The 15,020-nt window shown below is 36.7% G+C and overlaps 2 protein-coding genes, 1 long non-coding RNA gene and 1 pseudogene across 4 annotated transcripts; 1 reads left to right on the top strand and 3 right to left on the bottom strand.

Moving 5' to 3' along the window:
• Positions 1–1,527: 1,527 nt before the first annotated feature.
• LOC132903563 (uncharacterized) lies at positions 1,528–3,738 on the bottom strand (annotated as a pseudogene).
• A 397-nt stretch (positions 3,739–4,135) lies between these two features.
• Positions 4,136–6,811, top strand: LOC132903594 (uncharacterized). 2 transcript variants are annotated; one of them, XM_060952236.1, is made up of 3 exons: positions 4,136–4,440; positions 5,882–6,096; positions 6,217–6,811. In XM_060952236.1, exons 1-3 carry the CDS (start codon positions 4,136–4,138, stop codon positions 6,768–6,770), a joined length of 1,074 nt encoding a protein of 357 aa, XP_060808219.1. In that variant the 3' UTR covers positions 6,771–6,811. The 2 variants fall into 2 exon arrangements, with proteins under 2 accessions (XP_060808219.1, XP_060808218.1); XM_060952235.1 differs by having other exon boundaries at positions 5,882–6,811.
• Positions 4,434–7,388, bottom strand: LOC132903595 (uncharacterized). The gene is made up of 2 exons (XM_060952238.1): positions 6,817–7,388; positions 4,434–5,588 (listed from the first exon to the last, which is right to left on the bottom strand). The coding sequence occupies exons 1-2, from the start codon at positions 6,944–6,946 to the stop codon at positions 4,630–4,632; spliced, it is 1,089 nt and encodes a 362-aa protein (XP_060808221.1). The 5' UTR covers positions 6,947–7,388; the 3' UTR covers positions 4,434–4,629.
• A 6,544-nt stretch (positions 7,389–13,932) lies between these two features.
• LOC132903596 (uncharacterized) lies at positions 13,933–14,701 on the bottom strand. The gene is made up of 3 exons (XR_009657456.1): positions 14,383–14,701; positions 14,097–14,285; positions 13,933–14,004 (listed from the first exon to the last, which is right to left on the bottom strand). It is a non-coding gene; the product is annotated as an uncharacterized LOC132903596 (long non-coding RNA).
• Positions 14,702–15,020: the final 319 nt, after the last annotated feature.

The raw sequence follows: 15,020 nt of genomic DNA, 5'->3' as shown, positions 1-15,020 counted from the left end.
ATCACATGAGACATATTGCTTTCTTTTCCATATAGTTACAAATTATCATATGTGTCTTCTTCGTTTCTGAATGCTTCTATCTGTTCATCGGTCATGTGCGTATCTTCCAAGCTTGGAACGGGTGCCTGTGTCGAACTTGGACCCGGTATTTGTGTTGAGCTGGGAACCGGTGCCTGTGTTGAGTTAGGACCACCGGCCTGTGTTGATGTAAGAACCGGTGCCTGTGATTAATTATTATTTTAATTATAAATTTCATCGTATTTGAATAGATATGCAAAAATATGAAATTGAAAACCGTAAGTACTTTTCAAATATTAGATATTTTACTATGACGCGCATGCGCATTGTGCTATCGCGCTCATACTCGAGGCTGAGTAATTCTTGTGTTTAAGGGGTGTTTGGTCATTACAAACTGTCTGACTGATTTAATACAACTTTGTAATAGTTATCTGAATAACATATATAAAAGTCAGACATTTAAAAATAAATAAAGTTAATTTTTTTTTGATAGAACTTTAAAGCGTCTGACAAAAGTTTTGGCGCATGGAAAGCGTCTGACTTCTCTGATATGACTTCAGAGTAATAGTCTGTAAAATATATATAAAAATCAGTCATAAAAATTTAAGTTAAGTAACTGTGATTTTTAGTTACCTTTCTCGCCTGGTACCTGCGCAGGTGTCACCGGGCAAGTCTCACAAACATGCAGGTATTAAAAGTACATGAAAGACTACTGAGAATCGAAAGATCCATTCTTTAGAAAATAAGTTGTGTCTTACGGCTCTGGGATCTTGCTCTATGACACATACTAAACTTAACCACTTCGGTTGAAACAGTTTAGCAGAATAACCTAACAAATTTTTGAGCTGTGTGTGACACCACGGAGCATTTACTAATATTAAAATAAAAGTCTTGATTTATTTGGTAATTGTTTATTTTTATAATCAGCTATCTATGATCACAAATGTACCTACAGTACAGTATGATAAAAAGCGAAAGTATTATAAAAAATTTAGTTTTCATAGTCCGGTAATTGAATACTGGAATTATTGTTATATATTATATCACTATTATTTTGATGTCTGGATATAGGAGTAGGTATGTATTCTGTATGAGTAGTACCATGTATGTTAAGATGGTTCGGTCATGTGGAGAGGATGAATGAAAGCATTTGTAAATAAATAAATAAATAAAGGTTGACTAAGCAGATATACAAGGAGAGTGTGGAGGGAAAGGTCGGAGTGGGAAGACCTAGACGAACGTATCTTGATCAAATTAAGGATGTCCTGGTAAAGGGTCAGGTCAAAAGTACCCGAAACCGCCGAGCTTGTATGAAGAGAGTTATGAATGTGGACGAAGCGAAAGAAGTATGCAGAGATCGTGGCAAGTGGAAAGAGGTAGTCTCTGCCTACCCCTCCGGGAAAGAGGCGTGATTTTATGTATGTATGTATGTATGAGTAGTACCATAGTTTTGTTCGGTGTTATATTGTTGTTCGGGCTTATTAAATGAAGAAAAATTACTTCTTTCGATTATTGTATTATGGGTTCTGGCAACAGAAGTTGGTGCGTATTGCTGAGATGAATGAAATTCATTTGAAATATCGAATCCTGAACTTGATGTTGAAGGACGACTTCGCTGCACACAACTGAACTTAACTCCACATTTTCCAAATGCTTTATTTCTGCATCAGTAACAATACGTAAGACATCGCGTTTTATTTCAGCTTGTAATTTTGGTGACAAAGTCTTCGCTGTTGCCGCCATTGCTTGAAAAAATATCTCCATGGGATGTTGTTCTTTCTTTTGGTTTTCAATGTATTTTTTTTAATATTTCTGCTGTTGTTTCCGTATACTGTGTTTGCGATGACATGTATGATTGTTGACGAACATGTCTAGCTGGTCTAGAATCTGATGCATGGGATGAACATGACATTTGAGATACAGGCGATTGTGCTTCAGGAAAATTAACAGTTGATGCTGTTTCGGGAGGTTGTGTATTTTCGATATTCTGCGTATCTTCGGAAAGCTGTGTATCGTCGGAAGAAGAGTCTAAATTTGAAAGCTGAGGTCTATCTTGAAAAAACTTTTGCAGAAATTCAAGTTCCTTTTCAAATTTAATTGGTCGCCTCTTTCTGGCAGCGTCACCGCTTTTGGACACCCTGTTTTTTAAGGCTTTTCTATAATTGTTACGAAGGCAGCTCCACGTCTTCTGACATTCTTCATCTGTAACAAGAATGAAGTATTTTAAATAACACACGCTTTTTACGTCACACACACGTTTTTTTTAACGTCTACTAATGTTTTTTTTTGTTTTGTTAAAGGTATCTAATAACAGGAGCTTCTTTTAAGTCTTTAGCTTTTAGCTATCGTATGGGATTCACTACTGTGCGTAAAATAGTCCACGAAACCTGTCAAGCAATATATACTGTATTAAGATCTACTGCATTGCCGAAACCCACGAGCCAACAATGGCAGTCAATTGCAACCGACTTTGATAAATTTTGGAATTTTCCTAACTGCATTGGGGCCATAGATGGTAAGCATTTCAAGATTAGAGCTCCTAATAACAGTGGAAGTATGTATATCAACTACAAGAAGTTCTTTAGCATCGTTTTATTAGCTGTCGTGGATGCAAAATACAAATTTGTGATTGTAGATGTCGGAGCATATGGTCGAAACAGCGATGGCGGTATACTTCAAAGCTCCAAATTTGGTTCGAAACTACGTAATGGTTTTTTAAGCATACCACCGGAAAAAGCTTTACCACATTCAACTCAAAAATTACCCCACGTATTTGTTGCCGATGAAGCCTTTCCACTAACAAAAAATATTATGAGACCATACCCCTCACATCTTTTAAATGATGAAAAAAAAAAGGATATTCAATTATCGCTTAAGTCGAGCACGGCGTATTGTAGAAAATGCTTTTGGAATGTTACAAGAAAGATTCGAACTATTTCAAAAAGGTGTAAAAGTTCAACCAAAGTACATTAACAACATTATACTAGCAAGTACGTGTTTGCATAACTTTATCATTGATGATCATTCTATGGAAGCACTCGGCTCTAATACTAATAATGCAATCGATAGAACCAATGATACAGTTTTCAATAATCTGGAAGGGATGGTTGTAAGAGATTGTTTCACTGAATATTTTTCTAATGTTGGTAACGTGTACTGGCAAAATGAAATTGTTAATAGATGTTAGTTTCTATTTCTGACAATAAATAAGTAAAAAAATAACTTACGGGTTTTATTCATTTCTTCTGCAATTTTCTGCCATGCGTTCCTTTTCATATGTTGATCCATGTAGAAACGGGAGGAGACATCGTATATACACTCATGCGAACGAACCAGATTAATCAGTTTCTCTTCATCCATTTTTCCGTATTTTACGTGAAGTAATTTACTGTATCGCGTACGCACGTGCTAATTACTTGCCACGCTCAGTCAGTGTGAGAGAAAAAATCGTGCGCGCCAGTGCGTTTTCTCCCTCCCTTGCCCCCGCGCACCGACCGGAATGCGCTCCATCGAAATGCTGCACAAGTTTCAACCTTATTTCAACTAGCTAGCAATCATAATTCCTCGACCCCAAAATGACCCATACGTCTCACGGGATGCAATGGCGTGCCGCGGAATCCTGTGGAATGAAAAGGCAAGACACGTCATACCGCCGCATGCTGCGGCGTGTCGCGTCATGCCGCGGCATCCTGTGGCACGTCGCGGCATCGTGGTATCAAAATAAAGTAACATAAATTCTAAACTTATTGAAATAAGATTCAAAATAATTTAATTAGTATTAAAATCCTTTGCCATGACATGCCGTGCCGTGCCGGCAGTGGGCGCCGGCCCTTACTTTGTATCTTTCCAAGATACGACAGCTACGGGCCTACGCAGACCGGGACGTCATGGCAAGGGATTTTGCCGTGAGTCAGCGCACACCGGCTGCTTAGATACCGCGGCATACCAGCATTTTACCACGGCATGCCACGGCGTGCCGCGGCATTCCAGCACTTTGCCACGGCATGCCCCGGCATGCCCCGGGGTGCCGCGGCATGACAAAGCACGCCTCAGCGACTCCTGCTGCCTGCAGTCTTCAGTTGCGTTTGATTGAGTGTTGGTGTGCCTCAGTTTTACAATGGTAGATTGGGATTTAGTGTTGATATCGATTATTGCAGATGAAGAAGAAAGTGCACAGGCTAATAATAGGAATAGAAGAAGATTTTGGGTTGATAATTTATGGAAAGAAAGGGAATCAAAGGGTGAATTCAATAATTTATTTAATGACTTAAAATACGACGTGCAAAAATTTTATGACTATCATAGAATGGATTATGAGAAATTTCAAGCACTGTTGAATATATGTCGACCATATATCGAAAAACAGAGGACCAATTTTCGCAACCCCATTGAAGCCGATCAAAGATTATCCTTGTGTTTGAGGTGGGCAGTTAAATGATTGTATAAGTTTAATATTTTCTTCTTTTATTTAATTAAAAAAACAATTTTTTTTGCCAAATACAATCATGAATTGTAGACACATAATAACGATTTTTATGTTTTTGCACTGATAAATCTTCTCACTGATAATTCCTGGATCTTTATTTCTTTTTACTTAATTTAGAGTACCTACTACTTTAGATTAGTTTCGTATTCAGAAACTGCAGTTTTGTAGCCAGACCCTGAAGCAGCTTCATAGCCAGGGCCCGAGGCGGTTTCATAACCAGACCGTGAAGCAGGTTCATAGCCAGAACCTGAGGCGGTTCCAAAGCCAGACCCCGAAGCTGCTTCATAACCAGAGCCTGAGGCAGTTCCAAAGCCAGACCCCGAAGCTGCTTCATAACCAGAGCCTGAGGCAGTTCCAAAGCCAGACCCCGAAGCTGCTTCATAACCGGAGCCTGAGGCGGTTCCAAAGTCAGACCCCGAAGCTGCTTCATAGCCAGATCTTGAGGTGGTTTCATAGCCAGATCTTGAGGTGGTTTCATAGCCAGATCCTGATACAGCTTCATAGCCCAAGCCTGCCGCGGTTCCACAGCCAGATCTTGAAGTAAAAGCGGTACGGCATGGTCGTTGATGTTGCAAATTGGTAGAGACATCTTCAGATGTTGGAGCTGGAGTTCCCTCTATGTAGTTTAATTCGGCGTCAGTTACCATATTAAATATTTGTCTCTTTATTCGGACCTGCTCTCTTTTTGGTAGCTTTTTTACTGTGGCAGCCATTGTTTGAAAGAACGAATCAATGGCGTCCACCTCCTTTTTCGATTCAATATATTTATTTAGTATTTCAGCAGTTGTTGTAGGTTCTGGTATTATTGAGGAATGGTGTGAATCATTGGTCATTCGCGAAACTGAACGTTCATCGCTATCAACGACAGCGGATTCTGCAAAAGAAGTCTGCGTATCCTCTGAAGAGGAGTCCAAATTCGAGGTTTGTTTTCTGTGCTGAATGAATTTTTTCAAAAACTCCAGCTCTTTTTCAAACTTGATAGGGCGTCGCTTTGTGTACGGGTCACCACTCTTTGTTTTTCTGTTATTCAGAGCTTTCCTAAAATTATTACGTATATTACTCCATATTTTCTGACATTCTTCACCTAAAACAAAACATAAGCAGGTAAAATGGTATAGAATCAGAATAAGTAGGTAATGGGAAAAGGCCTTAGATAGTGACTAGGTGACTAGGTTAGCACCAGCTATGTTTATGGGATTATATTGAGCTAATTTTTTTTCTAAGTAAAAATTACCACTGGCTTTACGGTGAAGGAAAATATCGTGAGGAATTCATAATTATATATAAATAAATATATCGTATTATTTAATTGACTTTGTTTAACTGTACCCTGTCTTTCACTCTGCCTCACTTACCCCTCTTTATATTATCTTTCAGATTTTTGATCACGGGAAGTAGCTTCAAGTCTCTAGGTTACAGCTATCGTATGGGGTTTAGTACAGTGCGCTCTATAGTACATGAAACTTGCCAAGTCATTTGGAATGTCCTAAGGCCTAGTGTTATGCCAAAACCAACAAGGGAAAAATGGACGCGAATCGCGATGGAATTTGATGAAAAATGGAATTTCCCGAACTGCATCGGTGCAATAGATGGTAAACATTTTAGGATAAGGGCACCTCGCAATAGTGGAAGTCTCTACATGAACTATAAAAAGTTTTTTAGTATCGTGCTACTAGCGGTTGTGGATGCAAATTATAAATTTGTGATTGCAGATGTAGGATCATATGGACGAAATAGTGATGGAGGTATAATGCAAAACTCAATATTTGGAAAAAAATTGACTTCTAATGCCCTCGATATTCCCCCAAAAAAACGTTTACCGAGGACAGATCTTGAGTTGCCCTATGTTTTTATAGCAGACGAGGCTTTTCCGTTAACCACAAACATTATGAGACCATTTAGTAGCGACCGATTGACAGATGAAGCAATGAAAATATACAATTATCGTTTGAGTAGAGCCAGGCGTATCGTCGAAAATGCATTTGGTATACTTCAAGAACGTTTCGAATTATGTCAAAAAGGAATTCAGGTTCAACCAAAATATATTGATAATATCATTTTAGCATGTACTTGCTTACACAATTTCATCATAGGTGGTACAAGCACAGAAAGTCAAAGTATAGCAAGTGTAAGCATTAATTTAGAAAACGATAATAATATGAACAATGCATTAGATGGTACGACAGTACGGGAGATGTTTAAAGATTACTTTAACTCTGATGAGGGCTCGATTCCATGGCAAAACGATATTGTAAATAGACATTAATACCGTGTGAAGTATTAAAATATAATTATATTGCAAAAATATTTACCTGTTTTATTCATTTCTGTCCCAATTATTCTCCACGCATTGTTCTTCATTTGAGTGTTCATATAATGTTTTGATGACATATTATATAAATAATCATAGGCTTGAACTAATGTTATTAATTTTTCCTCCATGTTGGAATAAAAAACGTAAAAAACTGGTCTCCGAAAAAAACACGTAGGTACACAGTCGTCAAAGACGCGGGCGCAAATGGATGGTCAATGGTGTGCATTCCCCGCTTCTCTACCCCCACCGCCGCACCCCGCAGTATATTACTACGAGCGCTGGAGTCCGTGTCATGCCGTTGCCTACCGCAGTATGCCGCGGCATCCCGCCACGGGAGCCTGTGACGAGCGCCGGAGTCCGTGTCATGCCGTTGCCTACCGCAGTATGCCGCGGCATCCCGCCACGGGAGCCTGTGGCGTGTCTTTTCGATTAAATCCCTTTCAATGCCACGGCATCATTTTAAAGCATAGCAATTTATGTCGTATTTCTGTAACAGTACGGTTGAATGTCCATTAGTAAAAATTAAAATCCCTTGCCATTCCGTCCCGGTCTGCGTAGGCCTTACGTCTCCAAAATGTCGGCTTACCATTTGTCCAGTCGGTACTTGTCTGTCCACAATCGTTTGATATCATTTGTTTAAAGTACCGACGACATCAGTCTTATTTCTCTTTAAAAACCGGCATAAAGCTATATATATATATATACTGTTATAGAAATTATCCATAAAAAGTATAAAATGTCTGCCAAGGTAGTCTTGAAATAAGTTAAGAACTACTTTAGCAGTAAAAGACAAAACCAAATATTGGCTCTGCCATTGTAGTTCCTTTGGCGGCGTTAATTAAGATTAATGAATAAATAATAATTTCATTTGAATGGAATTTACTGCTTTTTTGTTTAGGGTTTTCTTCTAAGATTTGCCAATCACCGTATAGAATATCCGCGATTTCATTCTAACCGCTCTGCTTTAATACTCTGTTGCTGTATTCTTCTCTCGACATATTCCACATGCATGGTCTATTGAATAGACCACAAAATAGACTCTATTCTGTATTTCACTAATGAACCTTTCTGTATTTTAATACATTTGGACATGTTGGATTTCTGTGGTGTGTATGCGTAGAGATTAGTTAAGTGCGATGCAAAAAAATATGTCCAAACACGTCGATAATTTCTTTCCAACTGTCCGCATGAACAGTTCGCGGCAAACTGACTCACTAGGCCCGGCGAAAAACCATATTGCCGACTGGAACCGGTTTAGCTGGGAGTCGGCTGGGAGTCGCTAATGTTTTGACAGATGGTTCGAACGCAGCTATCACTTTACTGTTCCGAAACTTGTCAAACAAAAAGTTGAGGTGACGCACAGTGGGAACTTTGACTACTTTTCATCTCATAAATCCATAACTTTTTTTATTAATGATGATATCAACGTGATTTTTTTTCCTGATAATCTTCGATATATGTACAATTAAATAACGTACACTTTATAATTGAAAGTTTATTAATAGTAGTAATAAGAAATGTAGAACATAAATAAGTACAGAATTTGTAGACTTACATCTATGTTACAAGAAATATGAATAGAAATAAAATAAAATAACTTCGTCAAATATCAAGACAATATAAAAATATAGCTTAACAGTCACTCAAGAGCTCTATAGCTTCATCAAAAAGTTCCAAATATTTTTTATTGTAAGGTTTTCTCAAACATGAAATATATGGATCAGAGGTATATAAAAGTGTGTAAAACATCTTCGTTTGTAGCTGTCCTCGAACATTTTCTTGCATGATGAAGCCTGAACTGCCTGTAGTCATTGTTTCGTGACTCCTGGGCGTCTTCTGAGAGTTGTCCAAGAGGCAAAACTGAGAAATGTCGTATAATACTTTCACCATGAATTAACACCTTGTGCACCGAAGATGGCATATGAGTCGTGTAGGATCAAAATCGGCTATCTGAGTTATGGCTGAAAAGTGACAATATAAAAAATAAACCCTTTAGGACTGTTTTTCATTTTTACATCAAAATTTTTGTTTGCAAGACAAAATTATCATTAAAGAATTTACAATTTAACTCAAAGTCTGTATTAAAGTTGAATGTTTAGATACGGCAGGTGTTTATTTTGTGCAGATAGCCACATTTGATACTGAACTTTGAAAATAACCGTATTTGAACCTGAGATATAGACAAATAGCCACCTTTGATTCCAAGCCAATGACAAATAGCCATGTTTGATACTAATAAAAAAAAAGTAAAATAAGGGTTGTCACTAAACAATATCATGAGTAAGTATTATTTTTATTTGACACCACTGGGGTATTGTTAGTGATATTGTTACTCAAATAGTGGTTCGGATAACAATATCACTATCAATAAATGTTAACAAACAAGCAGTAAATTATATAATATTTAATTATCAACAAAATTAAAACAAGTGAAATTTTAATTCCCAACAAAATTAAGTTTTTTTTTTGTATACATAAAAATGAAATTAGAATTTAATAACATAAAAATGAAATTAGAATTTTCAACTGGATAAAATTAACGTAACAACAAAATTAGAAAGAAATGATATTTTAATTTTATACTTTATACTTAAGTTACAGTGAATTAAAATGAAATAGGTAGGTACTTAGTTTTTTTTAAACATGAAAATGAAATAATGACTTTCTTAAACTTAATACAAAATTTAATGCAATGTTTTTTAAGTAATAAAATTAGATGGTACCGGTGACCTTCGTGCATTTTTATCACAGAGCAATGAACTTCGCGCGCGGCCGGACTAGAGACGAAAGTTAGTCAAGGGTCATTATCATTAAATTCCAAAATGCGACGTTTGGCTGTCAGCTTAGACTATTCAGATGCATTACTTCTGTAATAATTAGTGTGGGTAAACGGTGACGCCCACTGACACGTTGCTTTTTAAAGAATTTGTCGACAAAGGCGCCTCTAGTAGCGCGCGAGCGACACGGTGATTCAATGCTCTATGATTTTTATATACGAAGATCACAGGCATCATCTAATGGTTCTTCGCAATAATCTTGAATTTGCTCTTCTGGTGAAGCAATAAGAGACTCTTGTGACATAAATAAATTGTCATAAAAGGCCAAAGTTTGTAACTCCTTCCACGTAGGGCCAAAGTGTTTAACTAGCAACTTATTTACATCTTCCAGTTTATTTTTGTTTACAGGTACACCACTGAGTAAAGTTTGCGGCTCAATCATACTTATTTTCTTGCCCTTTTGGCATACATTGGCCGCTACTGCAACATCACTTTTATAGAAAAGTTCTCCTCGAACCAGGACACTGCCTGGCTTTTTCGACCGTTTTAAAATGAACCTTTTGCACTCCTTGAACTTCATAGGCCACGATGTTGTCTGTTTGACGACATTTTTAACGGACTTTCTCCAGTCCTTAACAGGACAATCTTTACCGAATTCCACCAAAGTGGCCGTTTCAGTGATTATGTCTTTGATCTCGTTGGGGTGCAATATTACTTCAAGATTTTTCAGTTTTTTCTCAATCACTCCGAATACTCTATCTGCTGGCATGTATGAGTGCCCCGTCACTGGAAACACTATTTCTATTTTTTTAATAGTATTGTTTTTTAGCAGCCAACTACAACACGTACCAACTAAAATACTATTTTTATTTTGGCCTCCGCAGCCGTCAGCAACCAATCGAATAGTGTCGATATTAGTTTTATCTGTTTCGGTTAAACGATGGTAGACTGCCGATGAAACTAGATTAGAATCCTTATTATGTTCGTTTTCAGTACATACATATGCAAAAATACGTTCTTTTGAAAATGGAAGAGTAGAAGATCCTTCCACCATGGTGAAGTTGTATAAGTATAATTGCCGGCTGTAATACGTGCTCTGATCGGGCAATTTAGGTAGGGGCAGATTTTTTTGGCAATCAAAGGATATTACTTTCAATCCATCAGATATTTCACGTAATTTCTCAAAAAATGCTTTTGCTCGCAACGTATGTACTCGTTTTTGAGTTATCAGTTCGTTCTTTTTTTGCGGGTCACTTTCATTTTTTAACTTCTCTGTTAGTTGTAAACACATTGAACAGACGTCTGTTTTTGGCGATCCAAAACCGATATTGTAAAATTTGTTAAAAATACAACGAAAATACGACTTTTTTACCTTAGAATTTGCAAATTCACTGCTCTTATATATTATAAACAGTTTGTTAATATTGAGCTCTGATGGTAAATACTGTCTCTCTGCGAATTTGCTTTTTCTGCAGTAGTGTGACTCAACACACTTTAATTTTTGAATGAATGCGTGAATAGATTGTTTCTGAGCATAGTATTTATGTTCTTTGTGGTTCCCACCACGCTTTTCGGTAGGAAACTCGGATGTGTAATAAAATCTATTCATTACATATGCCACTCGGTGTTTCGTTACACCAAATATGGACAAAAAGAATTTTTTGCAAATCGGTATTTTTTTTCCTTTATCCAAAATGACGTGATATTTTGTGGCAGTTTGTCTTTGTCCTTTAAATCCTTGTCTTTTATAAGCTGTGCTTTGCACCGAACAATATTTTAAAATAAGTGCGTCTTGCTCTTTTTTTTCACTATGTGCATAAAAGTTGCGGTGCAGTTTCATGATTTGGTCCATTGTCAACTTTGCACACTGTAGCGCTTTTGATAAATGGTTACAGACTCGTTCAGGCGCAGATTTAGAAGAATACCTAAAATAGATAAGTAAGTTCTTTATCTCGATAAACAATACTTGGTAGATGATGTTTATGATATCCATTTTATTGTTATAGTAAAAATTATAAATTATTTAGCTAAAATTATAAATAGAAATCCAAATTCTTAATAAATAAAATATTAAATTACAATGAGATTGTGGCACAGCCCTAGTAACAATACTAACCTCATTCTTTTAGCAACATTTCTTTGCCATTTTTCGGGATTTCTGCGTCGTTTTCGAGAAAACTGATTAGTAACCAACCTAGGATTAGACTCCATTATTTCAATTTCAGTCAATATCTTTAGTAACACAAACTTAAACTGTAATAAATAAATAAAAATCACTCAACACTATTTGTGCAAAATACTGTGATCCGCCATAATGTCGCGCGGCAAATCGACGGCTGTGATTGGTTGACGGATGAAGAAGGCCATGTTTGATTTTGAATCTTTACAGATAGCCGTATTTGAAAATGAACTCGGATTTGACGTGTATTTTGTATGAAAGATATCCATTTTTGATAGTAAATCAATGTATACGTTAGAAGCATTCAAAATTTTAAATGTTACCATAGTCAAAACTTATTTTTACCAAAATTTACAGATAGCCGCCTTTGATTCTATACGACTCATATAATATCATTTATATTTATTAACATACAGTTGTGCTGTATCAAATGCATATTGACCAAAGTTCGTGGCATCAATACCTCTACCGCTTGACATAACCTGAAGTATTATATACAATCGTTTAATTAATTCCTCATCTATACCAGTGATTTCTGGTGAACATTGGTAATTTTGAAAAAATCTCCTGGCCGTATTACCATCATTAGTGTTGCCAGTAATTTGCTTTGGTTTATCTATATTTAATCCAAGTTCTTCTCTGAACCTTCCTTGTACATAAGCCTTCTTTTCCTTTTTTAAATTTTTGTTCTCTGTAGTTGTGGCAGACCATTTTGCAAATCCTAAATTGTAAGATAAGTGTAAAATAAGTTCCATTAATCTGATCCAACAATGCAAAGTTGAAAGTCCATATTGATAAGAAGCTTCGTCGACAGGTTTGTTTTGAACTTTTTCTAAATTGTTCATCTCTGTTGGTCTTGCACCGCAAATGGTACATACAGCACTCGATGAAGTTTCTGATCAAACCTGAGCCACTCTCAATCATAGTTAAAAATAACGTGTGTTTTATTTCAATACCTTCTCCATTATGATTGATTAGGGAAGGACTTAGAGCTGAAATTTGAGCATTAATTTCATCGACTACTTGTTTCGTCGATACACGGTACAGTGTTCTTTCCACTTCTTTAAGGCAGCTCTGTGCTCACGAGGTGTCATGTCCTTAACTAACTTTCGCAAACCTTTTTCTTTCTTATTTTGATACTTCAGCTTTTCCTTCTCTCTCATTTCTTGTCTCTTTTGTGGGTCATTTTTTCTTTTTTCATATCGTAGTCGTTCTGCTTTTCTCTTCTTCTCTAGTAATTCCTCTCGGGATAACTTTTTCTTACTAGGAGCCATATCATGTATTTTCGGTCGGCCTGTGTAAAATAAATATATGTTCATAAAGAAATATAATGCAAAGCAATGATACATTGATGATTCCTATTGATAAAACAGACTAGCGGGTGAATTAACACAGACAATGTATAAAAAATAACCAGTACACCAAATACATAGTCCTCTGTTGTATAAAACAGTCCCCTGCCACATTTTCTGAGAGCACAGTTCCAAATTGTGTTGTCTTTGCCTTTATATATAGATCTACGAGTAAGATTTGACAAAGGCTGATCATTATCGCTGTCACTACTTCCTTGTTGAGGCTCAAGAGTAGGTATTTCTACCTCTTCCGTGTCCGATTCAACCCTTATACTAACATGATCGGACTCGTCTCCACGTCTCTTCGTCAAAAATTACGTCATTTTCTACGTCTTTCAATTCCAAAATTTTATTTATTTCTAAATCGTTTAGTCCTCTGGCCATTTCTACTGCAACAATATTTTTTTCATATTATAATTTAACACATTAAACAAAGAAATACCAAAAAATAAAGAAAATATTCTTACCGACAGAATGTTACGTTGTACGGGCCCGCGCGCACTTTACACACGTGCTACTCGCACGCACGCTCACGTAAGACTGAAGTTGGTGAAGAAGGTGTAGGAGGTACTTGTTCTATTATTGGCACAGGCATTGGAGATAGCCACTCAACATTTTCTTGTGCAGGCTCACTAACATCCTGCGCCACATTACCTACTATAGGGCTTTCCTGTATGGCAGACTCTAATTCTATCCTAAAAAATATAATATTATGTGTATATTTTAATATTGACAAAAAAACTGTGATGGTGGACCAATCAATGAAATAAAAGTCCTAAGTAAAATTGCCTTACACTGTATCCAGAGGTTCAATTTCTTCAGTAACTAACAACATACTCCTCAATGCTCTCCACTGGATTCTCTTCATTCATTCACTCCTAAAATTTGAATTTTGATTATTAATTTATGCTTTATGAATTAATTTATTCACTAAACCATAAAAAATAAATAAATACTTAAATTGTCTTACATTTACTAATGCAAATGGATCTTGTCTGACATTAGGTAAGGGGCCAACATCTCTGCTTAGGATATTTGCAATCCTATCCTTAAGTGGCGTCAGGGATGTGGCAGTGCTTGGACCACCTCCTGTCGCTTGAAGGCTGGCATTAATGCTGACCAATTTAGCCCGCACCCGGCACTAAAGGTCATTCCAGACCTAAAAATTAAATAAACATATTAAGAAAACTTTAATATAAACAAGTATTATATTGTTAGCTAATTCAATCAAACAATAATCTTAATATTTAACCAACCTTAGCCCACTCTTTTCCCGTCCTTGTGGGTCACTCAACATTTAATATAAGGGAACACTCTCTCCATAGTCTTGCTGATAAAGCCCGAAGCTTCTTTTGACCTTACTCTTCCTAGAGCTAGGTCTTTGTGCAGTTCTAAATAATCAACAAGCGGCGCCAACTGCTCTACACTCGTTTGCCGGCGACGCTGATGCGATTGCGAATCCATTTTTATTTCAAATCTTTGATTTTCACTTTGTAGAGACCTCAAAATGGAATTGTAAGCCACTTGTATCGGAAACCACTTGAAAACTTTTTAAGTTTTGAGCGTCTTGTTGACAAAAAATACCGGCCAAAGACATAACTATAGAGTTTATACGAGGAGCAAACTAACTAATTATACTCATATAACAGATATTTAAGCTAATGCATAAGCTCTACGGCAAGATATTTTAAATGTGTCGGAAGCACAATTCCGAAATAGATATCGGCTCTTTACAGACCAATTTTCAAGGAATTTTAACACAAACAGACTCTTGTTAATGTGAAATTTGCATACCTGAAGTGGGTTTAATGCAATATTGGGCATAGGACCAACATCCACGCCCTATGATGTTGGCCACCCTCTCTTCTAGGGGTGTTAGCACTATTTGTGTATT

The sequence above is a fragment of the Amyelois transitella genome, chromosome 28, assembly GCF_032362555.1.
Source record: "Amyelois transitella isolate CPQ chromosome 28, ilAmyTran1.1, whole genome shotgun sequence".
Taxonomy (NCBI): domain Eukaryota; kingdom Metazoa; phylum Arthropoda; class Insecta; order Lepidoptera; family Pyralidae; genus Amyelois; species Amyelois transitella.
The sequence above is the reverse complement of the archived record's forward strand: the minus strand, read 5'-3'. Positions and strand labels throughout refer to the sequence as shown.